The sequence below is a fragment of the Oncorhynchus keta genome, chromosome 29 (assembly GCF_023373465.1).
Source record: "Oncorhynchus keta strain PuntledgeMale-10-30-2019 chromosome 29, Oket_V2, whole genome shotgun sequence".
In the NCBI taxonomy this organism is placed as follows: Eukaryota; Metazoa; Chordata; class Actinopteri; order Salmoniformes; family Salmonidae; genus Oncorhynchus; species Oncorhynchus keta.
The window spans coordinates 646,482-672,500 of NC_068449.1; the positions used below are offsets into that span (position 1 = coordinate 646,482).

The following is a 26,019-nucleotide window of genomic DNA, read 5'->3' on the forward strand; positions in this document are numbered from 1 at the left end:
CTGTGAATGCCACTGTGATTGCCACTGTGATTGCCACTGTGATTGCCACTGTGAATGCCACTGTGATTGCCACTGTGAATGCCACTGTGAATGCAACTGTGAATGCCACTGTGATTGCCACTGTGAATGCCACTGTGAATGCCACTGTGAATGCCACTGTGAATGCCACTGTGATTGCCACTGTGATTGCCACTGTGAATGCCACTGTGAATGCCACTGTGATTGCCACTGTGATTGCCACTGTGAATGCCACTGTGATTGCCACTGTGAATGCCACTGTGAATGCCACTGTGAATGCCACTGTGATTGCCACTGTGAATGCCACTGTGAATGCCACTGTGATTGCCACTGTGATTGCCACTGTGATTGCCACTGTGAATGCCCCTGTGAATGCCACTGTGAATGCCACTGTGATTGCCACTGTGAATGCCACTGTGATTGCCACTGTGAATGCCACTGTGAATGCCACTGTGATTGCCACTGTGAATGCCACTGTGAATGCCACTGTGAATGCCACTGTGATTGCCACTGTGAATGCCACTGTGATTGCCACTGTGAATGCCCTGTGATTGCCACTGTGATTTCCACTGTGAATGCCACTGTGATTTCCACTGTGAATGCCACTGTGAATGCCACTGTGATTTCCACTGTGATTGCCACTGTGATTTCCACTGTGAATGCCACTGTGATTGCCACTGTGAATGCCACTGTGATTTCCACTGTGATTTCCACTGTGATTTCCACTGTGATTGCCACTGTGATTTCCACTGTGATTGCCACTGTGATTTCCACTGTGAATGCCACTGTGATTTCCACTGTGATTGCCACTGTGAATGCCACTGTGATTGCCACTGTGAATGCCCTGTGATTGCCACTGTGATTTCCACTGTGAATGCCACTGTGATTTCCACTGTGAATGCCACTGTGAATGCCACTGTGATTGCATACTTTGTTTCTCATTTTAGTCACAGGTCCTCTATTTGCCATACTAGAGGGACATGAAGTCTGACTCCTTCCTCAACATGTGGACCTGCCCTGAGGATGTTGGACACCACTGTTACACCTTCAGCCTTCGTTGATTTCCTGTCAGACTGGTTGTCTTTGAACTCAAGAGGAACACAATGTTCATCAGACTCTCCTCACCAGTGGGAGTGACTACTCAAACTGGTCGTCTTTGAACTCAAGAGGAACACAATGTTCAACAGACTCCCTCCTCACCAGTGGGAGTGACTACTCAAACTGGTCGTCTTTGAACTCAAGAGGAACACAATGTTCAACAGACTCCCTCCTCACCAGTGGAATGACTCCTCTGACTGGTTGTGAGGTCACAGGAAATAGAGTGATCTGTTACGAGGGGACTGCAAGTCTTTATTGACATTCGTTGTATGGGTTTGTTTAACAGGATAACACAGCTATTTTGTTAGGCTATCTGATACCGTCGGTTTCTGTTGTCGCAACTGTTTGTGTGTTTTGGACCATATAAAAGGCCTGGGAAAGAGGCCACGCTTTCAGGAATTTACATACAGTTATTTAGGAAAACAGCTAACTTCCTGCATTTCTACAAATGTTTCCATGAGGCAGAGAAACATCATGAGTTTTATCGCTAATCTCATGCTAATTATATTCTACACATTTTGCCATGAGGCAGAGAAACAGACTGAGTTTTATAGCTAATCTCATGCTAATTCTATTCTACATATTTTGCCATGGGGCAGAGAAACAGAATTAGTTTTATAGCTAATCTCATTGCTAATTCTAGTCTACACATTTTGCCATGAGGCAGAGAAACAGACTGAGTTTTATAGCTAATCTCATGCTAATTCTATTCTACATATTTTGCCATGGGGCAGAGAAACAGAATTAGTTTTATAGCTAATCTCATTGCTAATTCTAGTCTACACATTTTGCCATGAGGCAGAGAAACAGACTGAGTTTTATAGCTAATCTCATGCTAATTCTATTCTACACATTTTGCCATGGGGCAGAGAAACAGAATGAGTTTTATAGCTAATCTCATGCTAATTCTATTCTACATATTTTGCCATGGGGCAGAGAAACAGAATGAGTTTTATAGCTAATCTCATGCTAATTATATTCTACACATTTTGCCATGAGGCAGAGAAACAGACTGAGTTTAATCGCTAATCCCTGAAGATTGGGGCCCCAGGGCACGTGCCCGGTCTGTAATCTAGCCCTGCTGTTATGTCAGGGGTTCCCAAACTTTTTCTGCAAACAACCACAATTTGAAATGAGAAAATGAAGAGGACCCCACATGGGAAAATGATCATCCCTAATTAACACGCTGTTCATATTCACTACATTGTAGGTGCCTCAGGTTTGCCCTGACACATATATTACACAAAGTGCATTCTAATGTAGTGTAAAATATCCTTCCTTACCTGACACTAAAAAGGTTGTATTCTATAACCCATTTGAAGAGAAACAAGTTCCTCATTTGTTTGATAAGATTCGTTTTTCAGAGGACCCCACATGGGCTGTACGCCCTCTCGCCAAAACCCAATCGCAAGGCATACAGCTGTTCTCCCTCTAGCCAAAACCCAATCACAAGGCATATAGCTGTTCCCCCTCTAGCCAAAACCCAATCACAAGGCATACAGCTGTTCCCCCTCTAGCCAAAACCCAATCACAAGGCATATAGCTGTTCCCCTCTAGCATATAGCTGTTCTCCCTCTAGCCAAAACCCAATCACAAGGCATATAGCTGTTCTCCCTCTAGCATATAGCTGTTCCCCCTCTCGCCAAAACCCAATCACAAGGCATATAGCTGTTCCCCCTCTAGCCAAAACCCAATCACAAGGCATACAGCTGTTCCCCCTCTAGCCAAAACCCAATCACAAGGCATATAGCTGTTCCCCTCTAGCCAAAACCCAATCACAAGGCATACAGCTGTTCCCCCTCTAGCCAAAACCCAATCACAAGGCATATAGCTGTTCCCCCTCTAGCCAAAACCCAATCACAAGGCATATAGCTGTTCCCCCTCTAGCCAAAACCCAATCACAAGGCATACAGCTGTTCCCCCTCTAGCCAAAACCCAATCACAAGGCATATAGCTGTTCCCCCTCTAGCCAAAACCCAATCACAAGGCATATAGCTGTTCTCCCTCTAGCCAAAACCCAATCACAAGGCATACAGCTGTTCCCCCTCTAGCCAAAACCCAATCACAAGGCATATAGCTGTTCTCCCTCTAGCCAAAACCCAAGATCATTGTCCGTCATCGTATCCATAGCGATGGAATGAGCTCCTTCTTACAAGAGAAGGTAGACGACAGGTTGGAATGAGTGTCTGATTGCCAACATGAGAACCTATTACACACAAAGACCTGGTGTTAAATACTAATCGAAATAATGTCGTATACTGTATCTGTGCTTGATTGAGCGAGCCTGTTGCAATGAAAACCAATAGAGAAGTGTTAAAAGTTCAAACACCGCAGACGGTAGAAGAGAGTGGCCAAAATGGCACGTTGATTTTATCCGTGACTTCCAATAATTACTGAAATGGGGAGTCGGGAGCATGTCCTCTTCTAATTGGCTAACGTTTCAGTAAAATCATCTGAACATTTTGTTTGTGAAAACGGATAGACATTTTGAAGGTGAATAAGGATGCGTCATTTGGTTTCTGTTCTCAACTGATATGTTTGGACGCCCTAAAGCAAACCCTGCAAGTATTTCAACCCAAGTCTTTTACAACCTCCTAAAGATCAAACTAGGCAGTACATCATGTGAATTAGGGACACAGATCCTCATGTCCTCCTCTGTGTTAGCCAGATCCTTTGCTCTCAGAAAGGTGTTGAGTGAAACGTAGTGTTGACTGAAAGGTAGTGTTGACTGAGAGGTAGTGTTGACTGAGAGGTAGTGTTGACTGAAAGGTAGTGTTGACTGAGAGGTAGTGTTGACTGAAAGGTAGTGTTGACTGAGAGGTAGTGTTGACTGAAAGGTAGTGTTGACTGAGAGGTAGTGTTGACTGAAAGGTAGTGTTGACTGAAAGGTAGTGTTGACTGAAAGGTAGTGTTGACTGAAAGGTAGTGTTGACTGAGAGGTAGTGTTGACTGAGGGGTAGTGTTGACTGAAAGGTAGTGTTGACTGAGGGGTAGTGTTGACTGAAAGGTAGTGTTGACTGAGAGGTAGTGTTGACTGAAAGGTAGTGTTGACTGAGAGGTAGTGTTGACTGAAAGGTAGTGTTGACTGAAAGGTAGTGTTGACTGAAAGGTAGTGTTGACTGAAAGGTAGTGTTGACTGAGAGGTAGTGTTGACTGAAAGGTAGTGTTGACTGAAAGGTAGTGTTGACTGAGTGGTAGTGTTGGGTAATAAGACAAGCTTATGGACAAGGTGTGTCTGGAATGCCTACAGGCTGAGTAAACATTAACCTGGACCAAATACTTATTACGTAAACAATGACTGCCGAAGCACACACCGACAAGGACACAAACACATGTCTTAGTGCACAATGTATGTCACGTGTACTCCCTCTCCGGCCTCTAGCTCATCGGGCTGCTGATTTATTCCGCACACCTGTCACCATCGTCTCACTTCACCTGCGCCTCATGAGTGAAATACCAAGAGTGTGCCAAGCTGTCATCAAGGCTGAATAGAGCCCTAAGTCTTCAGCTTTACAGACTGAATAGAGCCCTAAGTCTTCAGCTTTACAGACTCAATAGAGCCCTAAGTCTTCAGCTTTACAGACTGACTAGAGACCCTTAAATATGTGGGAAACACTAAACAGTGTGAGCGGAGAAGATGCAGAAGACCAGGGTTTCATCAGGACCACCAATGAGAACACATGAACTCTGGGTACTGGGTAATGGTACCATTACTCCTTGCAATTCATGCAACAGAACTTCATGAATGTTTTATATTTTTTATTATACCATTATTTAAGTCGGTTAAGAACAAATTCTTATTTACAAAGACAGCCTACCGGTGAACAGTGGGTTAACGGTCTTGTTCAGGGGCCAGAATGACAGATTTTCTTTTACCTTGTCAGCTCGGGGATTCGAACTCGCAACCTTTCGGTTACTGGCCCAATAACCACCACCTGCCGCCAAATATCTGTCCTCTAAAACATTATATTATATCAACTGAACATACAACATATGACACTACACAAAACAAGTCTATGCAACATAAATGAGTAATCTACATACTTTATCTACAAAATAATACAAGGTCAAACATATAAATAGTAAAGTAAAGTACAGATACCTCCAAAAACTACTAAAGTATTTTTACTTAAGTACTTTATACCACTGGGTGGCAGTACAGGTCGCGATTCAGGTGAGGCTGTCAACATCTTTGGGAAGCGGATTTATACAGGTGTGTCAGAATCCGTTAAGTCTGTGCCATACAGCCACCATCTTCTCAGGGTGAGAAATGCTGTCCCTCCACTGCTCTGCTGCTTCCTGTGTTGGGCTGTCGAAGCCAAGGTGAACCTGTAGAAGCAGTTATGAAAGTTATGGAACTGGCCTGATCTTAGAACTCAATTTAAGACCTGTTGGCCTGGGCATCAGTCTGCCTAGTTGGTATTTAAGACCTGCTGGCCTGGGCATCAGTCAGCCTAGCTGGTATTTAAGACCTGTTGGCCTGGGCATCAGTCAGCCTAGCTGGTATTTAAGACCTGTTGGCCTGGGCATCAGTCAGCCTAGTTGGTATTTAAGACTTGCTGGCCTGGGCATCAGTCAGCCTAGCTGGTATTTAAGACTTGCTGGCCTGGGCATCAGTCAGCCTAGCTGGTATTTAAGACCTGTTGGCCTGGGCATCAGTCAGCCTAGCTGGTATTTAAGACCTGTTGGCCTGGGCATCAGTCTGCCTAGCTGGGATTTAAGACCTGCTGGCCTGGGCATCAGTCAGCCTATTTGGTATTTAAGACATGCTGGCCTGGGCATCAGTCTGCCTAGCTGGGATTTAAGACCTGTTGGCCTGGGCATCAGTCTGCCTAGCTGGTATTTAAGACCTGTTGGCCTGGGCATCAGTCAGCCTAGTTGGTATTTAAGACCTGTTGGCCTGGGCATCAGTCAGCCTAGCTGGTATTTAAGACCTGTTGGCCTGGGCATCAGTCTGCCTAGTTGGTATTTAAGACCTGTTGGCCTGGGCATCAGTCTGCCTAGTTGGTATTTAAGACCTGTTGGCCTGGGCATCAGTCAGCCTAGCTGGTATTTAAGACCTGTTGGCCTGGGCATCAGTCAGCCTAGCTGGGATTTAAGACCTGCTGGCCTGGGCATCAGTCAGCCTAGCTGGTATTTAAGACCTGTTGGCCTGGGCATCAGTCAGCCTAGCTGGTATTTAAGACCTGTTGGCCTGGGCATCAGTCAGCCTAGCTGGTATTTAAGACCTGCTGGCCTGGGCATCAGTCAGCCTAGCTGGTATTTAAGACCTGTTGGCCTGGGCATTAGTCAGCCTAGCTGGTATTTAAGACCTGCTGGCCTGGGCATCAGTCAGCCTAGCTGGTATTTAAGAACTGCTGGCCTGGGCATCAGTCAGCCTAGCTGGTATTTAAGACCTGTTGGCCTGGGCATCAGTCAGCCTAGCTGGTATTTAAGACCTGTTGGCCTGGGCATCAGTCAGCCTAGCTGGTATTTAAGAACTGCTGGCCTGGGCATCAGTCAGCCTAGCTGGTATTTAAGACCTGTTGGCCTGGGCATCAGTCAGCCTAGCTGGTATTTAAGAACTGCTGGCCTGGGCATCAGTCAGCCTAGCTGGTATTTAAGACCTGTTGGCCTGGGCATCAGTCAGCCTAGCTGGTATTTAAGACCTGTTGGCCTGGGCATCAGTCAGCCTAGCTGGTATTTAAGACCTGCTGGCCTGGGCATCAGTCTGTCTAGTTGGGATTTAAGACCTGTTGGCCTGGGCATCAGTCAGCCTAGTTGGTATTTAAGACCTGTTGGCCTGGGCATCAGTCAGCCTAGCTGGGATTTAAGACCTGTTGGCCTGGGCATCAGTCAGCCTAGTTGGTATTTAAGACCTGTTGGCCTGGGCATCAGTTAGTTATTGAGAGAGTAATACCTTCTGTTGGCTCTCGCTGTTTATTAAGTACTGAAACAAAGCCTTTTATGTACGTGTTTTCCCTGTTTCCTTTAGATCAGGTTTCTATTGACTCTCTATCCTTAATTAGTGTGTGGTTTTCTGTTTCCTTTAGATCAGGTTTCTATTGGTGTGGGATGTTCTGTTTCCTTTAGATCAGGTTTCTATTGGTGTGGGATGTTCTGTTTCCTTTAGATCAGGTTTCTATTGGTGTGGGATGTTCTGTTTCCTTTAGATCAGGTTTCTATTGGTGTGGGATGTTCTGTTTCCTTTAGATCAGGTTTCTATTGGTGTGGGATGTTCTGTTTCCTTTAGATCAGGTTTCTATTGGTGTGGGATGTTCTGTTTCCTTTAGATCAGGTTTCTATTGGTGTGGGATGTTCTGTTTCCTTTAGATCAGGGTTCTATTGGTGTGGGATGTTCTGTTTCCTTTAGATCAGGGTTCTATTGGTGTGGGATGTTCTGTTTCCTTTAGATCAGGTTTCTATTGGTGTGGGATGTTCTGTTTGCATTCCCTTCCCCTGGCCACATTTAGCGGGAATCCATTCTGGGAATGTTTTAGGGCACATTTCCTAGTTGCTTGTCAACTTTCAGTGGAGACCCACATGGGTGCCTTTCAGTACTCTTTTCTGTTAGTTGTCTGTTAGTTCCCTTTGTTGTGAGCGACATTTGGTCCTTCTGTAGCTCAGTTGGTAGAGCATGGCGCTTGTAACGCCAGGGTAGTGGGTTCGATTCCCGGGACCACCCATACGTAGAATGTATGCACACATGACTGTAAGTCGCTTTGGATAAAAGCGTCTGATAAATGGCATATATTATTTTTATATTATTATTATATTATTTTGAGTTTGTCTTGTGGGAACGTAACAGATGAAACTGCGTGTCAAATCCACAACGTCTCCCGGCATTATTGGCTGCCCGCAGTCGCATTGAGAGAAATCCTTATGTAGCCTTGTAATCTACACCTTGAGTAGGCTGATATAAATGATGAAATATTCATTTATAATTTTTTTGGTTTCAATGATTTTTCAATCTGAATGTCATTAATTCTACGGAGCCTCTACACTTTCTCCTTCACAACTTCTATCTCAAGTGAGGAGGGTGTGGCTTCATGACAAAGTGAGGAGGGTGTGGCTTCATGACAATGTGAGGAGGGTGTGGCTTCATGACAATGTGAGGAGGGTGTGGCTTCATGACAATGTGAGGAGGGTGTGGCTTCATGACAATGTGAGGAGGGTGTGGCTTCATGACAATGTGAGGAGGGTGTGGCTTCATGACAATGTGAGGAGGGTGTGGCTTCATGACAATGTGAGGAGGGTGTGGCTTCATGACAATGTGAGGAGGGTGTGGCTTCATGACAATGTGAGGAGGGTGTGGCTTCATGACAATGATCACCGGAGCAACTGCTCACTGATTTTACACACCGACACAGTTACACACCGACACAGTTCCACCTCTGACACAGTTCCACCTCCGACACAGTTCCACCTCCGACACAGTTCCACCTCCGACACAGGACAGTTCCACCTGGCAGTTCCACCTCCGACACAGTTCCACACAATGTTGACCGACACAGTTCCACACCGACACAGTTGTCCGACACAGGACACAGTTCCACTCCGACACTGTTGACAGTTCACACCGACACTGTTCCACACCGAGGGTGTTGACACTTCCATGACACTGTTCCACACCGACACTGTTCCACACCGACACAGTTGTGGCTTCCACACCGACAATGTTCACCGACACAGTTCCACACCGACAGTTCCACACCGACACAGTTCCACCTCCGACACAGTTCCACCTCCGACACAGTTCCACCTCCGACACAGTTCCACCTCCGACACAGTTCCACCTCCGACACAGTTCCACCTCCGACACAGTTCCACACCACCAGTCCACACCAGTTCCACACCGACACAGTTCCACCTCCACACAGTTCCGACACAGTTCCACTCCGACACTGTTCCACACCGACACAGTTCCACACCGACACTGTTCCACCTCCGACACAGTTCCACACTGACACAGTTCCACCTCCGACACAGTTCCACACCGACACAGTTCCGACACAGTTCCACACCGACACAGTTCCACCTCCGACACAGTTCCACACCGACACAGTTCCACCTCCGACACAGTTCCACCTCCGACACAGTTCCACACCGACACAGTTCCACACCGACACAGTTCCCACAGACACAGTTCCACACCGACACAGTTCCACACCGACACAGTTCCACACCGACACCACACAGTTCCACCTCCGACACAGTTCCACACCGACACAGTTCCACCTCCGACACAGTTCCACACCGACACAGTTCCACACCGACACAGTTCCACACCGACACAGTTCCACCTCCGACACAGTTCCACACCGACACTGTTCCACACCGACACAGTTCCACCGACACAGTTCCACACCGACACAGTTCCACACCGACACTGTTCCACTCCGACACAGTTCCACACTGTTCCGACACAGTTCCACCTCCGACACAGTTCCACCTCCGACACAGTTCCGCCTCCGACACAGTTCCACCTCCAGTTCCACCACAGTTCAGACACAGTTCCACACCGACACAGTTCCACACCGACACAGTTCCACACCGACACAGTTCCACACCGACACAGTTCCACACCGACACAGTTCCACCTCCGACACAGTTCCACCTCCGACACAGTTCCACCTCCGACACAGTTCCACTCCGACACAGTTCCACCTCCGACACAGTTCCGACACTGTTCCACACCGACACAGTTCCGACACAGTTCCACACTGACACAGTTCCACCTCCGACACACCGACACAGTTCCACACCGACACAGTTCCACACGACACAGTTCCACACCGACACAGTTCCACTCGACACTGACACAGTTCCACACCGACACAGTTCCACACCGACACAGTTCCACCGACACTGTTCCACACCGACACAGTTCCACTGTTCCACTCCGACACTGTTCCACACCTGACACAGTTCCACCTCCGACACAGTTCCACCTCCGACACAGTTCCACTCCGACACAGTTCCACCTCCGACACAGTTCCACCACCGACACAGTTCCACACCGACACAGTTCCACACCGACACAGTTCCACACCGACACAGTTCCACACCGACACAGTTCCACACCGACACAGTTCCACACCGACACAGTTCCACACCGACACAGTTCCACCTCCGACACAGTTCCACCTCCGACACAGTTCCACACCGACACAGTTCCACACCGACACAGTTCCACACCGACACAGTTCCACACCGACACAGTTCCACCCGACACAGTTCCACACCGACACAGTTCCACACCGACACAGTTCCACACCGACACAGTTCCACACCGACACAGTTCCACACCGACACAGTTCCACACCGACACAGTTCCACTCCGACACAGTTCCACACTGTTCCACACCGACAGTTCCACACCGACACAGTTCCACACCGACACAGTTCCACACCGACACAGTTCCACCTCCGACACAGTTCCACACCGACACAGTTCCACACCGACACAGTTCCACCTCCGACACAGTTCCACCTCCGACACAGTTCCACACCGACACAGTTCCACACCGACACAGTTCCACACCGACACAGTTCCACCGACACAGTTCCACACCGACACAGTTCCACTCCGACACAGTTCCACCGACACAGTTCCACCTCCGACACAGTTCCACCTCCGACACAGTTCCACCTCCGACACAGTTCCACACCGACACAGTTCCACCTCCGACACAGTTCCACACCGACACAGTTCCACACCGACACAGTTCCACCTCTGACAGTTCCACACCGACACAGTTCCACACCGACACAGTTCCACTCCGACACAGTTCCACCTCCGACACAGTTCCACACAGACACAGTTCCACACAGACACAGTTCCACACAGACACAGTTCCACACAGACACAGTTCCACACAGACACAGTTCCACACAGACACAGTTCCACACAGACACAGTTCCACACAGACACAGTTCCACACAGACACAGTTCCACACCGACACAGTTCCACACCGACACAGTTCCACACCGACACAGTTCCACACCTGTTCCACACCGACACAGTTCCACCACCGACACAGTTCCACACAGACACAGTTCCACACAGACACAGTTCCACACAGACACAGTTCCACACCGACACTGTTCCACACACACTGTTCCACACCGACACAGTTCCACACCGACACAGTTCCCACCACACAGTTCCACACCGACACAGTTCCACACCGACACAGTTCCACACCGACACAGTTCCACCTCCGACACAGTTCCACACAGTTCCACACCGACACAGTTCCAGTTCCACACCGACACAGTTCCACACAGACACAGACACAGTTCCACACCGACACAGTTCCACACCGACACAGTTCCACACCGACACAGTTCCACACCGACACAGTTCCACACAGTTCCACACCGACACAGTTCCACACCGACACAGTTCCACACCGACACAGTTCCACACCGACACAGTTCCACACCGACACAGTTCCCACCGACACTGTTCCACACACACTGTTCCACACCACACTGTTCCACACCGACACAGTTCCACACCGACACAGTTCCACACCGACACAGTTCCACACAGACACAGTTCCACACCGACACAGTTCCACACCGACACAGTTCCACACCGACACAGTTCCACACCGACACAGTTCCACACCGACACAGTTCCACCGACACCGTTCCACACCGACACCGTTCCACACCGACACCGTTCCACACCGACACAGTTCCACACCGACACAGTTCCACACCGACACAGTTCCACACCGACACAGTTCCACACCGACACAGTTCCACACCGACACAGTTCCACACCGACACAGTTCCACACCGACACAGTTCCACACCGACACAGTTCCACACCGACACAGTTCCACACCGACACAGTTCCACACCGACACAGTTCCACACCGACACAGTTCCACACCGACACAGTTCCACACCGACACAGTTCCACACCGACACTGTTCCACACCGACTCAGTTCCACACACAGTTCCACACTGTTCCGACTCAGTTCCACTCAGTTCCGACACAGTTCCACACCGACACAGTTCCACACCGACACAGTTCCACACCAGTTCCACACCACAGTTCCACAGTTCCACACCGACACAGTTCCACACCGACTCAGTTCCACACCGACACTGTTCCACACCGACTCAGTTCCACACCGACACAGTTCCACACTGTTCCACACCGACACAGTTCCACACCGACACAGTTCCACACCGACACAGTTCCACACCGACACAGTTCCACACCGACACCGCCAAAAACATCAGCTATGCAGGTGGCAGGTGTCGGCTCTCGCCGGGTCAACGCTTGGTCTGATTAAATCTAGGGGCTCTATTTAATCTGGAAAATCTGAAGCGTTACAGCTTCCCGGGATAGAAATGTAAAGGTCATTTTACGTTGCAGCGTCTACCATGAAAACAGTCTCTGCTTGAAGTTGGAACATTGCCTTTAAATTTCAATCTCGCTGTCAAGCTGAACTTCCGCTATTCGTATTGAACAGAGCCCTAGGCCTTTCGTCTCACCTGTCCTCGGTAGTGTTTCCGTCTGACAGAACTGCGGCTGTAGAGTTTGACTGACAGCAGGAAGCCCTGGTCCAAAGCGAAGGGGAAGTAGAAAGACTCAGTCCAGGTCAGCTGACCTCCGGAGGACTTTAGGGTGTGAGTCTTCTTCTTCATCACCACCGTGCCCTGCAGCTGCATGAATATCTTCACAAAGAACGCTGGTTGATGGACAAGGGAAGCACAAGGGAAATGGAAAAGCACAAGGGAAATGGAAAAGCACAAGGGAAATAGAAAAGCACAAGGGAAATAGAAAAGCACAAGGGAAATGGTTACTTAGTAGACAGTGTGTATACAGCTGGCAGATTTTAAAATGATTCCAGGTTGAAGCTCTCCGACTAACCCTAAACGTAACCTTAACTAATTTTAGAACGGGTTAAAAATCCACATCCTGTTCATTAAAACACATTTTTCTCTGTTACAAAGAATGACATACACGATATATACAAAAGTATGTGGACACTCCTTCAATTAGTGGATTTGTCCCGTTTCAGCCACACGTTACTGGCAGGTTTATAAAATGGAGCACACAGCCATGCAATCTCCATAGACAAACATTGGTAGTAGAATGGCCTTACTGAAGAGCTCAGTGACGTTCAACGTGGCTTTTCCTACAAGTCAGTTCGTCAAATTTCTAGCGCTGCTAGAGCTGCCCCGGTCAACTATAAGTGCTGTTATTGTGAAGTGGAAACGTCTAGGAGCAACAACGGCTCAGCCGTGAAGTGGTAGGCCACACAAGCTCACAGAACGGAACCGCCGAGTGCTGAAACACTTAGGGTGTAGAAATCGTCTGTCCTCGGTTGCAACACTCACTACCGAGTTCCAAACTGCCTCTGGAAGCAACTTCAGCATAAGAACTGTTAGTCGGGAGCTTCATGTAATGGGTTTCCATGGCCGAGCAGCCGCACACAAGCCTAACATCAGCATGCACAATGCCAAACGTTAGCTGGAGTAAACAGATATATAACAGACTATGTAGACCCCTACCCTGGCTGAGTGGAACAGGGTTATAACAGATATATAACAGACTATGTAGACCCCTACCCTGGCTGAGTGGAACAGGGAGGTTATAACAGATATATAACAGACTATGTAGACCCCTACCCTGGCTGAGTGGAACAGGGAGGTTATAACAGATATATAACAGACTATGTAGACCCCTACCCTGGCTGAGTGGAGCTGGGAGGTTATAACAGATATATAACAGACTATGTAGACCCCTACCCTGGCTGAGTGGAACAGGGAGGTTATAAGATATATAACAGAGGTGGCTATGGAACAGGGAGGTTATATATAACAGACTATGTAGACCCCTACCCTGGCTGAGTGGAACAGGGAGGTTATAACAGATATATAACAGACTATGTAGACCCCTACCCTGGCTGAGTGGAACAGGGAGGTTATAACAGATATATAACAGACTATGTAGACCCCTACCCTGGCTGAGTGGAACAGGGAGGTTATAACAGATATATAACAGACTATGTAGACCCCTACCCTGGCTGAGTGGAGCTGGGAGGTTATAACAGATATATAACAGACTATGTAGACCCCTACCCTGGCTGAGTGGAACAGGGAGGTTATAACAGATATATAACAGACTATGTAGACCCCTACCCTGGCTGAGTGGAGCTGGGAGGTTATAACAGATATATAACAGACTATGTAGACCCCTACCCTGGCTGAGTGGAGCTGGGAGGTTCTGGGCAGCGAGGACCTGCAGTTGGATGCGTCCGTTAACAGGCTGGAAACAGGTGGCCAGGTGCAGCTCGGCGTGACACACCTGAAGAAGGAGTGAGAACATCAGACGCTGGAGACAGTAGGTGCACATTTCTTCAGTTAAAAAAAAGAATGTTCTACCAACTTCATGTTGCTGAACATACTGGTCCCCATCCCAAATGGCTGTACTTGGTTAGGAAGCTACAGTGCCTTCAGAAACTAGTCACACCCACTGACCTTCACACAGTACCCCATAAAGTGGAATTATTTCTACAAATTAATACAAATAGAAACCTGAAATGTCTTGAGTCAATAAGTATTCAACCCCTTTGTTCTGGCAAGGAGCCTCAACCAGGTCAGGAGTAGAAATGTGCTTAACAAGTCACATAATACGTTTCATGGACTCACTCTGTGTGCAATAATAATGAAGTAGTGAATTTCAAACACAGATTCAACCACAAAGACCAGGGAGGTTTTCCAATGCCTCGCAAAGAAGGCCACCTATTGGTAGATTAAAAAAAGCAGACATTGAATATCCCTTTGAGCATGAAGTTATTAATTACGCTTTGGATGGTGTATCAATACACCCAGGCACTACAAAGATACAATCTGACCTTAATTCTATCTTCCTGATTCCTGCTTATGTACCGGATGTGAAACGGCTAGCTTAGTTAGCGTTGGTGCTGGTGTACCGGATGTGAAACGGCTAGCTTAGCTAGCGTTGCGCGCTAAAAAGCGTTTCAATCGGTGACGTCACTCGCTCTGAGACCTTGAAGTAGCGGTTCCCCCTTTGCTCTGCAAGGGCCGAGGCTTTTGTGGAGCGATGGGTAACAATGCTTTGAGGGGTGACTGTTGTTGATGTGTGCAGAGTATGGGTGCAGAGTCCCCTCGCCCGGGTATGGGCGAGGGGACGGTCTAAAGTTATACTGTTACACTTACAACCACCAAACTGAAACAGGAAGTACCAGTGACACGCTCGACACAGAAGTGGTCCAATGAAGAGGACGCTACAGGACTGTTTCCTGTCTGTGCTCGCGAAACACAGCACAGACTGGAATATATTCCAGGATTCATACGATAACATGGAGGAGTTCACCACATCATTTACTGGGTTCATTAACAAGTGCATGGACGACGTCGTCCCCACAGTGACGGTACGTAGAACCATGTGGTTCAACGTCCGAGCTAAAGGCTAGAACTGCCTCTTTCAAGGAGCCAGAGAGTAAAGTCAAGAACTCTTTCAAGGAGTGGGACAGTATAAAGACTAGAACTCTTTCAAGGAGTGGGACAGTATAAAGACTAGAACTCTTTCAAGGAGCAGGACAGCATAAAGACTAGAACTCTTTCAAGGAGTGGGACAGTATAAAGACTAGAACTCTTTCAAGGAGTGGGACAGTATAAAGACTAGAACTCTTTCAAGGAGTGGGACAGTATAAAGACTAGAACTCTTTCAAGGAGCAGGACAGCATAAAGACTAGAACTCTTTCAAGGAGTGGGACAGTATAAAGACTAGAAATCTTTCAAGGAGTGGGACAGTAAAGACTAGAACTCTTTCAAGGAGTGGGACAGTATAAAGACTAGAACTCTTTCAAGGAGTGGGACAGTATAAAGACTAGAACTCTTTCAAGGAGCAGGACAGCATAAAGACTAGAACTCTTTCAAGGAGTGGGACAGTATAAAGACTAGAACTCTTTCAAGGAGTGGGACAGTATAAAGACTAGAACTCTTTCAAGGAGTGGGACAGTAAAGACTAGAACTCTTTCAAGGAGCAGGACAGTATAAATACTAGAACTCTTTCAAGGAGCAGGACAGTATAAAGACTAGAACTCTTTCAAGGAGTGGGACAGTATAAAGACTAGAACTCTTTCAAGGAGTGGGACAGTATAAAGACTAGAACTCTTTCAAGGAGTGGGACAGTAAACACTAGAACTCTTTCAAGGAGTGGGACAGTAAACACTAGAACTCTTTCAAGGAGCAGGACAGTATAAAGACTCGAACTCTTTCAAGGAGCAGGACAGTATAAAGACTAGAACTCTTTCAAGGAGTGGGACAGTATAAAGACTAGAACTCTTTCAAGGAGTGGGACAGTAAAGACTAGAACTCTTTCAAGGAGCGCGACAGTATAAAGACTAGAACTCTTTCAAGGAGTGGGACAGTATAAAGACTAGAACTCTTTCAAGGAGCAGGACAGTATAAAGACTAGAACTCTTTCAAGGAGCAGGACAGTATAAAGACTAGAACTCTTTCAAGGAGTGGGACAGTAAAGACTAGAACTCTTTCAAGGAGCGGACAGTATAAAGACTAGAACTCTTTCAAGGAGCAGGACAGTATAAAGACTAGAACTCTTTCAAGGAGTGGGACAGTATAAAGACTAGAACTCTTTCAAGGAGCAGGACAGTATAAAGACTGGAACTCTTTCAAGGAGTGGGACAGTAAAGACTAGAACTCTTTCAAGGAGTGGGACAGTAAACACTAGAACTCTTTCAAGGAGTGGGACAGTATAAAGACTAGAACTCTTTCAAGGAGTGGGACAGTATAAAGACTAGAACTCTTTCAAGGAGCAGGACAGTATAAAGACTAGAACTCTTTCAAGGAGTGGGACAGTAAAGACTAGAACTCTTTCAAGGAGTGGGACAGTAAAGACTAGAACTCTTTCAAGTAGTGGGACAGTATAAAGACTAGAACTCTTTCAAGGAGTGGGACAGTATAAAGACTAGAACTCTTTCGAGGAGTGGGACAGTAAAGACTAGAACTCTTTCAAGGAGTGGGACAGTATAAAGACTAGAACTCTTTCGAGGAGTGGGACAGTAAAGACTAGAACTCTTTCAAGGAGCGTGACAGTATAAAGACTAGAACTCTTTCAAGGAGCAGGACAGTATAAAGACTAGAACTCTTTCAAGGAGTGGGACAGTATAAAGACTAGAACTCTTTCAAGGAGCAGGACAGTATAAAGACTGGAACTCTTTCAAGGAGTGGGACAGTAAAGACTAGAACTCTTTCAAGGAGTGGGACAGTAAACACTAGAACTCTTTCAAGGAGTGGGACAGTAAACACTAGAACTCTTTCAAGGAGTGGGACAGTAAACACTAGAACTCTTTCAAGGAGCAGGACAGTATAAAGACTCAAACTCTTTCAAGGAGCAGGACAGTATAAAGACTAGAACTCTTTCAAGGAGTGGGACAGTATAAAGACTAGAACTCTTTCAAGGAGTGGGACAGTAAAGACTAGAACTCTTTCAAGGAGCGCGACAGTATAAAGACTAGAACTCTTTCAAGGAGCGACAGTATAAAGACTAGAACTCTTTCAAGGAGCAGGACAGTATAAAGACTCAAACTCTTTCAAGGAGCAGGACAGTATAAAGACTAGAACTCTTTCAAGGAGTGGGACAGTATAAAGACTAGAACTCTTTCAAGGAGTGGGACAGTAAAGACTAGAACTCTTTCAAGGAGCGCGACAGTATAAAGACTAGAACTCTTTCAAGGAGCGCGACAGTATAAAGACTAGAACTCTTTCAAGGAGCAGGACAGTATAAAGACTAGAACTCTTTCAAGGAGCGCGACAGTATAAAGACTAGAACTCTTTCAAGGAGCAGGACAGTATAAAGACTAGAACTCTTTCAAGGAGTGGGACAGTAAAGACTAGAACTCTTTCAAGGAGCGCGACAGTATAAAGACTAGAACTCTTTCAAGGAGCAGGACAGTATAAAGACTAGAACTCTTTCAAGGAGTGGGACAGTATAAAGACTAGAACTCTTTCAAGGAGCAGGACAGTATAAAGACTGGAACTCTTTCAAGGAGTGGGACAGTAAAGACTAGAACTCTTTCAAGGAGTGGGACAGTAAACACTAGAACTCTTTCAAGGAGTGGGACAGTATAAAGACTAGAACATTTTCAAGGAGTGGGACAGTATAAAGACTAGAACTCTTTCAAGGAGCAGGACAGTATAAAGACTAGAACTCTTTCAATGGTGGGACAGTAAAGACTAGAACTCTTTCAAGTAGTGGGACAGTATAAAGACTAGAACTCTTTCAAGGAGTGGGACAGTATAAAGACTAGAACTCTTTTGAGGAGTGGGACAGTAAAGACTAGAACTCTTTCAGTGGGACAGTATAAAGACTAGAACTCTTTCAGGAGTGGGACAGTAAAGACTAGAACTCTTTCAAGGGCGTGACAGTATAAAGACTAGAACTCTTTCAAGGAGCAGGACAGTATAAAGACTAGAACTCTTTCAAGGAGTGGGACAGTATAAAGACTAGAACTCTTTCAAGGAGCAGGACAGTATAAAGACTGGAACTCTTTCAAGGAGTGGGACAGTAAAGACTAGAACTCTTTCAAGGAGTGGGACAGTAAACACTAGAACTCTTTCAAGGAGTGGGACAGTATAAAGACTAGAACTCTTTCAAGGAGTGGGACAGTATAAAGACTAGAACTCTTTCAAGGAGCAGGACAGTATAAAGACTAGAACTCTTTCAAGGAGTGGGACAGTAAAGACTAGAACTCTTTCAAGTAGTGGGACAGTATAAAGACTAGAACTCTTTCAAGGAGTGGGACAGTATATAGACTAGAACTCTTTCAAGGAGCGCGACAGTAAAGACTAGAACTCTTTCAAGGAGTGGGACAGTATAAAGACTAGAACTCTTTCAAGGAGTGGGACAGTAAACACTAGAACTCTTTCAAGGAGCGCGACAGTATAAAGACTAGAACTCTTTCAAGGAGTGGTACAGTATATAGACTAGAACTCTTTCAAGGAGCGCGACAGTAAAGACTAGAACTCTTTTGGGACAGTAAAGACTAGAACTCTTTCAAGGAGTGGGACAGTAAACACTAGAACTCTTTCAAGGAGCCGGACAGTATAAAGACTAGAACTCTTTCAAGGAGTGGGACAGTATAAAGACTAGAACTCTTTCAAGAGTGGGACAGTAAAGACTAGAACTCTTTCAAGGAGTGGGACAGTATAAAGACTAGAACTCTTTCAAGGAGTGGGACAGTAAAGACTAGAACTCTTTCAAGGAGTGGGACAGTAAAGACTAGAACTCTTTCAAGGAGTGGGACAGTAAAGACTAGAACTCTTTCAAGGAGTGGGACAGTATAAAGACTAGAACTCTTTCAAGGAGTGGGAAAGTATAAAGACTAGAACTCTTTCAAGGAGCAGGACAGTATAAAGACTAGAACTCTTTCAAGGAGCAGGACAGTATAAAGACTAGAACTCTTTCAAGGAGCAGGACAGTATAAAGACTAGAACTCTTTCAAGGAGCGCGACAGTATAAAGACTAGAACTCTTTCAAGGAGCAGGACAGTATAAAGACTAGAACTATTTCAAGGAGCAGGACAGTATAAAGACTAGACCTCTTTCAAGGAGCGCGACAGTATAAAGACTAGAACTCTTTCAAGGAGTGGGACAGTATAAAGACTAGAACTCTTTCAAGGAGTGGGACAGTATAAAGACTAGAACTCTTTCAAGGAGTGGGACAGTATAAAGACTAGAACTCTTTCAAGGAGTGGAACAGTATAAAGACTAGAACTCTTTCAAGGAGTGGGACAGTATAAAGACTAGAACTCTTTCAAGGAGTGGGACAGTATAAAGACTAGAACTCTTTCAAGGAGCAGGACAGTATAAAGACTAGAACTCTTTCAAGGAGTGGAACAGTATAAAGACTAGAACTCTTTCAAGGAGTGGGACAGGATAAAGACTAGAACTCTTTCAAGGAGTGGGACAGTATAAAGACTAGAACTCTTTCAAGGAGCAGGACAGTATAAAGACTAGAACTCTTTCAAGGAGCAGGACAGTATAAAGACTAGAACTCTTTCAAGGAGTGGGACAGTATAAAGACTAGAACTCTTTCAAGGAGTGGAACAGTATAAAGACTAGAACTCTTTCAAGGAGCAGGACAGTATAAAGACTAGAACTCTTTCAAGGAGCAGGACAGTATAAAGACTAGAACTCTTTCAAGGAGCAGGACAGTATAAAGACTAGAACTCTTTCAAGGAGCAGGACAGCATAAAGACTAGAACTCTTTCAAGGAGTGGGACAGTATAAAGACTAGAACTCTTTCAAGGAGTGGGACAGTATAAAGACTAGAACTCTTTCAAGGAGTGGGACAGTATAAAGACTAGAACTCTTTCAAGGAGTGGGACAGTATAAAGACTAGAACTCTTTCAAGGAGCGCGACAGTAATCCTGACACTTATGAAATCCTGCTACGACCATCAAACAGTCAAAAGGTCAATACTGCATTATGTCTATATACAGTGTTGTAATGATGTGCAAATAGTGAAAGTACAAAAAGGGAAAATAAATAAGCATAAATATGGGTTGTATTTACAATGGTGTTTGTTCTTCACTGGTTGCACTTTTCTCGTGGCAACAGGTCACACATCTTGCTGCTGTGATGGAACACTGTGGTATTTCACCCAGTAGATATGGGACAGTTTATCAAAATTGGGTTTGTTTTCGAAATCTTTGTGGCTCTGTGTGTAATCTGAGGGAAATATGTCTCTCTAATATTGTCTCAATCTCTCTATGTGTCTCTCTGTGTCTCTTTCTGTGTATGTCTCTCTCTCTGTCTCTCTGTGTCTCTTTCTGTGTGTCTCTCTCTCTGTGTCTCTTTCTGTGTGTCTCTCTCTCTGTGTCTCTTTCTGTGTGTCTCTCTCTCTGTCTCTCTGTGTCTCTTTCTGTGTGTCTCTCTCTCTGTCTCTCTTTCTGTGTATGTCTCTTTCTGTGTGTCTCTTTCTGTGTGTCTCTTTCTCTCTGTGTCTCTTTCTGTGTGTCTCTGTCTCTCTGTGTCTCTTTCTGTGTGTCTCTCTCTCTGTCTCTCTGTGTCTCTTTCTGTGTGTCTCTGTCTCTGTCTCTCTGTGTCTCTTTCTGTGTGTCTCTCTCTCTGTCTCTCTGTGTCTCTTTCTGTGTGTCTCTCTCTCTGTCTCTCTGTGTCTCTTTCTGTGTGTCTCTTTCTGTGTGTCTCTTTCTGTGTGTCTCTCTCTCTGTGTATGTCTCTCTCTCTGTCTCTCTCTCTGTCTCTCTCTCTGTCTCTCTCTCTGTCTCTCTGTGTCTCTTTCTGTGTGTCTCTTTCTGTGTGTCTCTTTCTGTGTGTCTCTTTCTGTGTGTGTCTCTTTCTGTGTGTGTCTCTTTCTGTGTGTGTCTCTTTCTGTGTGTGTCTCTTTCTGTGTGTGTCTCTTTCTGTGTGTGTCTCTTTCTGTGTGTGTCTCTTTCTGTGTGTGTCTCTTTCTGTGTATCTCTCTTTCTGTGTGTCTCTCTGTGTGTGTGTCTCTCTCTGTGTGTGTGTGTCTCTCTTTTCTGTGTGTCTCTCTCTCTCTCTCTCTCTCTCTCTCTCTCTCTCTCTCTCTCTCTCTCTCTCTCTGTCTCTCTCTCTCTCTCTCTGTCTCTCTCTCTCTCTCTCTGTCTCTCTCTCTCTCTCTCTCTCTCTGTCTCTCTGTCTCTCTCTCTCTGCCTCTCTCTGTCTCTCTCTCTCTGCCTCTCTCTCTCTCTGTCTCTCTCTCTCTGTGCCTCTCTCTCTTTCTCCCTGGAATTGTTTAAGGTTTGACCTAGTTTCCAGGCCTCACAATTCCATCATCCATCCCAACCCCAGCCTGATGGCTTTTTCCAATAAACCTTTCACCTCCAGTTTCTGTTTCCCTAAAACTTCTCAAAAAATTCCCTACTCCCAGATTATGCAACCCCAGAGAGGCTCCGTCAATATATCAATATTGGCATGTTCCTCATGTGCCAACAGCCTGCAATATATAAACAAAGAAAAACATTGTTTCATGACTTGGCAGACGTAAGTTTTGTTCTTTACATACTGTTCTGATAAGGAGATAAGGAGTTATAATAGGAAGATATACAGAGCATAGGAACAGAGAATAGACTACATATTTTCATTACTAAGTCATAGGCTTGTCCCATTCTACAGGCATTTCCTGTTGGCCAGAGACCAAAAGACGATGACAACACCAAACTACAGGCAGAATGTGATTTACCTACACGTTCGGAAAAGTGCCTTCGGAAAGTATTCAGACCCCTTGACTTTTTCCATTTTTTGTTTACGTTACGTTTACAGCCTTATTCTCAAATGTATTCTCAAAAATATTTTAATCCTCATCAATCTACACAGAACACCCCATAATGACATCACAATGCCCCATTATGAGATCACAATTCCCCATAATGACATCACAATTCCCCATAATGACATCACAATTCCCCATAATGACATCACAATTCCCCATAATGACATCACAATTCCCCATAATGACATCACAATTCCCCATAATGACATCACAATTCCCCATAATGACAAAGCAAACCGGTTTTTAGAGATTTTTGCAAAATATATTACAAATTTAAAAAAAACTAAAAATACCTTATTTACATAAGTATTCAGACCCTTTGCTATGAGACTCGAAATTGAGCTCTGGTGCATCCTGTTTCCATTGATCATCCTTGAAATGTTTCTACAACTTGACTGGAGTCCACCTGTGGTAAATTCAACTGATTGGACATGATTTGGAAAGGTACACACCTGTCTATATAAGGTCTCACAGTTCACAGTGCAGGTCAGAGAAAAAAACAAGCCATGAGGTTGAAGGATCTGTACGTAGAGCTCAGAGACAGGATTGTGTCAAGGCACAGATCTGGGGAAGGGGACCAAAAAATGTCTGCAGCATTGAAGGTCCCCAAGAACACAGTGGCCTCCATCACTCTTAAATGGAAGATGTTTGGAACCACCAAGACTCTTCCTAGATCTGTCCGCCCGGCCAAACTGATCAATTGGGGGAGAAGGGCCTTTGTCAGGGAGCTTACCAAGAACCCAATGGTCACTCTGACAGAGCTCTAGAGTTCCTCTGTGGAGATGGGAGAACCTTCCAGAAGAACAACCATCTCTGCAGTACTCCACCAATCAGGCCTTTATGGTTGAGGGGCCAGACAGAAGCCACTCCTCAGTAAAAGACACATGACAGCCCGCTTGGAGTTCGACAAAATGCACCTAAAGACTCTCAGGCCATGAGAAACAAGATTCTCTGGTCTGATGAAACCAAGATTGAACTCTTTGGCCTGAATGCCAAGTATCATGTCTGGTGGAAACCTGGCACCATCCCAAAGGTAAAGCATGGTGGTGGCAGCATCATGCTGTGAGGATGTGTTTCAGCGATTATGGGGTATTGTGATGCCATTATGGGGTATTGTGATGTCATTATGGGGTATTGTGATGTCATTATGGGGTATTGTGATGTCATTATGGGGTATTGTGATGTCATTATGGGGTATTGTGATGTCATTATGGGGTATGGTGTGTAGATTGACGAGGGGAAAAAAACGATTGAATCCATTTTAGAATAAGGCTTTAACGTAACAAAATGTGGAACAAGTCAAGGGGGTCATACCATATGTCCACATTATCTCAACATTATGTGTTTAAGCATAGTCCCGCACCTCTCTGATTCAGAGGGGTTGGGTTAAATGTGGAAGACACACCTCTCTGATTCAGAGGGGTTGGGTTAAATGTGGAAGACACACCTCTCTGATTCAGAGGGGTTGGGTTAAACGTGGAAGACACACCTCTCTGATTCAGAGGGGTTGGGTTAAACGTGGAAGACACACCTCTCTGATTCAGAGGGGTTGGGTTAAACGTGGAAGACACATTTCATTTGAATACATTCAGTTGTACAACTGACCAGGTATCTCCCCCTTTCCCTTTCATACTACAAAGCTCAGGTCGCTCAGGCTTCAGAATCACATGATTACTGCATCCCGAAGGGCACCCTATTCCCTATGTAGTGCACTACTTTAGACCAGGGTCCATAGGGCACCCTATTTAAATGCACTACGGAAGAGCCCAGGGCACCCTTTCTATGTAGAATACTACTTTAGACCAGGGTCCATAGGGCACCCTATTCCCTACAGTGCACTACTTTAGACCAGGGTCCATAGGGCACCCTATTCCCTATGTAGTGTACTACTTTAGACCAGGGTCCATAGGGCACCCTATTCCCTATGTAGTGTACTACTTTAGACCAGGGTCCATAGGGCACCCTATTCCCTAGTAGTGCACTACTTTAGACTTCAGGGCACCCTATTCCCTATGATTACTTTAGACCAGGGTCCATAGGGCACCCTATTCCCTATATAATGCACTACTTTAGACCAGGGTCCATAGGGCACCCTATTCCCTATGTAGTGCACTACTTTAGACCAGGGTCCATAGGGCACCCTATTCCCTATATAGTGCACTACTTTAGACCAGAGCCCTATAGGGCACCCTATTCCCTATGTAGTGCACTACTTTAGACCAGGGTCCATAGGGCACCCTATTCCCTATGTAGTGCACTACTTTAGACCAGGGTCCATAGGGCACCCTATTCCCTATGTAGTGTACTACTTTAGACCAGGGTCCATAGGGCACCCTATTCCCTATGTAGTGTACTACTTTAGACCAGGGTCCATAGGGCACCCTATTCCCTATGTAGTGCACTACTTTAGACCAGGGTCCATAGGGCACCCTATTCCCTATGTAGTGCACTACTTTAGACCAGGGTCCATAGGGCACCCTATTCCCTATATAATGCACTACTTTAGACCAGGGTCCATAGGGCACCCTATTCCCTATGTAGTGCACTACTTTAGACCAGGGTCCATAGGGCACCCTATTCCCTATGTAGTGCACTACTTTAGACCAGGGTCCATAGGGCACCCTATTCCCTATATAATGCACTACTTTAGACCAGGGTCCATAGGGCACCCTATTCCCTATGTAGTGCACTACTTTAGACCAGGGTCCATAGGGCACCCTATTCCCTATATAATGCACTACTTTAGACCAGGCCTCTGATCAAAAGTAGGGGACAGGGTGAGAGTGAGTTGTTATGGATCATTGGCATGACATTACCATTGTAAGGAACACCGGTGTGGTACCGATCAAAATGACCCATTACTGCTGCTTCTCTTTTCAGAGGACAGCTACTGGCATTTCAGCCAGCTGTATGATCACAGACCCATTTCAGCCAGGTGTATGATCACAGACCCATTTCAGCCAGGTGTATGATCACAGACCCATTTCAGCCAGGTGTATGATCACAGACCCATTTCAGCCAGGTGTATGATCACAGACCCATTTCAGCCAGGTGTATGATCACAGACCCATTTCAGCCAGGTGTATGATCACAGACCCATTTCAGCCAGGTGTATGATCACAGACCCATTTCAGCCAGGTGTATGATCACAGACCCATTTCAGCCAGCTGTATGATCACAGACCCATTTCAGCCAGGTGTATGATCACAGACCCATTTCAGCCAGGTGTATGATCACAGACCCATTTCAGCCAGCTGTATGATCACAGATTTCAGCCATGATCACAGACCCATTTCAGCCAGGTGTATGATCACAGACCCATTACAGCCAGCTGTATGATCACAGACCCATTTCAGCCAGGTGTATGATCACAGACCCATTTCAGCCAGGTGTATGATAACAGACCCATTTCAGCCAGGTGTATGATCACAGACCCATTTCAGCCAGGTGTATGATCACAGACCCATTTCAGCCAGCTGTATGATCACAGACCCATTTCAGCCAGGTGTATGATCACAGACCCATTTCAGCCAGGTGTATGATCACAGACCCATTTCAGCCAGGTGTATGATCACAGACCCATTTCAG

General features: G+C 46.0%; 2 protein-coding genes and 2 long non-coding RNA genes across 11 annotated transcripts in view; 2 read left to right on the forward strand and 2 right to left on the reverse strand.

Annotated features, from left to right (window-relative positions):
* si:ch211-10a23.2 (Galectin-related protein A-like) overlaps window positions 1-1,511 on the forward strand; it is a 56,118-nt gene extending 54,607 nt beyond the window's left edge. Inside the window, exon 5 of the mRNA XM_052485466.1 lies at window positions 966-1,511. Coding sequence (XP_052341426.1) covers window positions 966-992 — 27 coding nt within the window. The 3' untranslated portion in view covers window positions 993-1,511. The remainder of the gene's footprint in view (window positions 1-965) is intronic.
* A 3,349-nt stretch (window positions 1,512-4,860) lies between these two features.
* Window positions 4,861-7,026, reverse strand: LOC127913459 (uncharacterized). 7 transcript variants are annotated; one of them, XR_008085585.1, is made up of 5 exons: window positions 6,933-6,993; window positions 6,849-6,890; window positions 6,723-6,806; window positions 5,967-6,386; window positions 4,861-5,630 (listed from the first exon to the last, which is right to left on the reverse strand). It is a non-coding gene; the product is annotated as an uncharacterized LOC127913459 (long non-coding RNA). The 7 variants fall into 7 exon arrangements; XR_008085589.1 differs by lacking the exons at window positions 6,723-6,806; window positions 6,849-6,890 and having other exon boundaries at window positions 6,933-7,026; XR_008085587.1 differs by lacking the exons at window positions 6,723-6,806; window positions 6,849-6,890 and having other exon boundaries at window positions 5,967-6,344; window positions 6,933-6,988.
* A 5,257-nt stretch (window positions 7,027-12,283) lies between these two features.
* The window catches only part of LOC118376463 (tandem C2 domains nuclear protein-like), a 37,373-nt gene continuing 23,637 nt past the window's right edge, over window positions 12,284-26,019 (reverse strand). The window contains exons 10-11 of the mRNA XM_052485469.1: window positions 14,328-14,433; window positions 12,284-12,811 (exon numbers count right to left, since the gene is read on the reverse strand). Of these exons, the coding sequence (XP_052341429.1) occupies window positions 12,597-12,811; window positions 14,328-14,433 (321 nt within the window). The 3' untranslated portion in view covers window positions 12,284-12,596. The remainder of the gene's footprint in view (window positions 12,812-14,327; window positions 14,434-26,019) is intronic.
* Window positions 13,668-14,348, forward strand: LOC127913460 (uncharacterized). 2 transcript variants are annotated; one of them, XR_008085591.1, is made up of 3 exons: window positions 13,668-13,896; window positions 13,990-14,169; window positions 14,230-14,348. It is a non-coding gene; the product is annotated as an uncharacterized LOC127913460 (long non-coding RNA). The 2 variants fall into 2 exon arrangements; XR_008085592.1 differs by having other exon boundaries at window positions 13,990-14,109; window positions 14,170-14,283.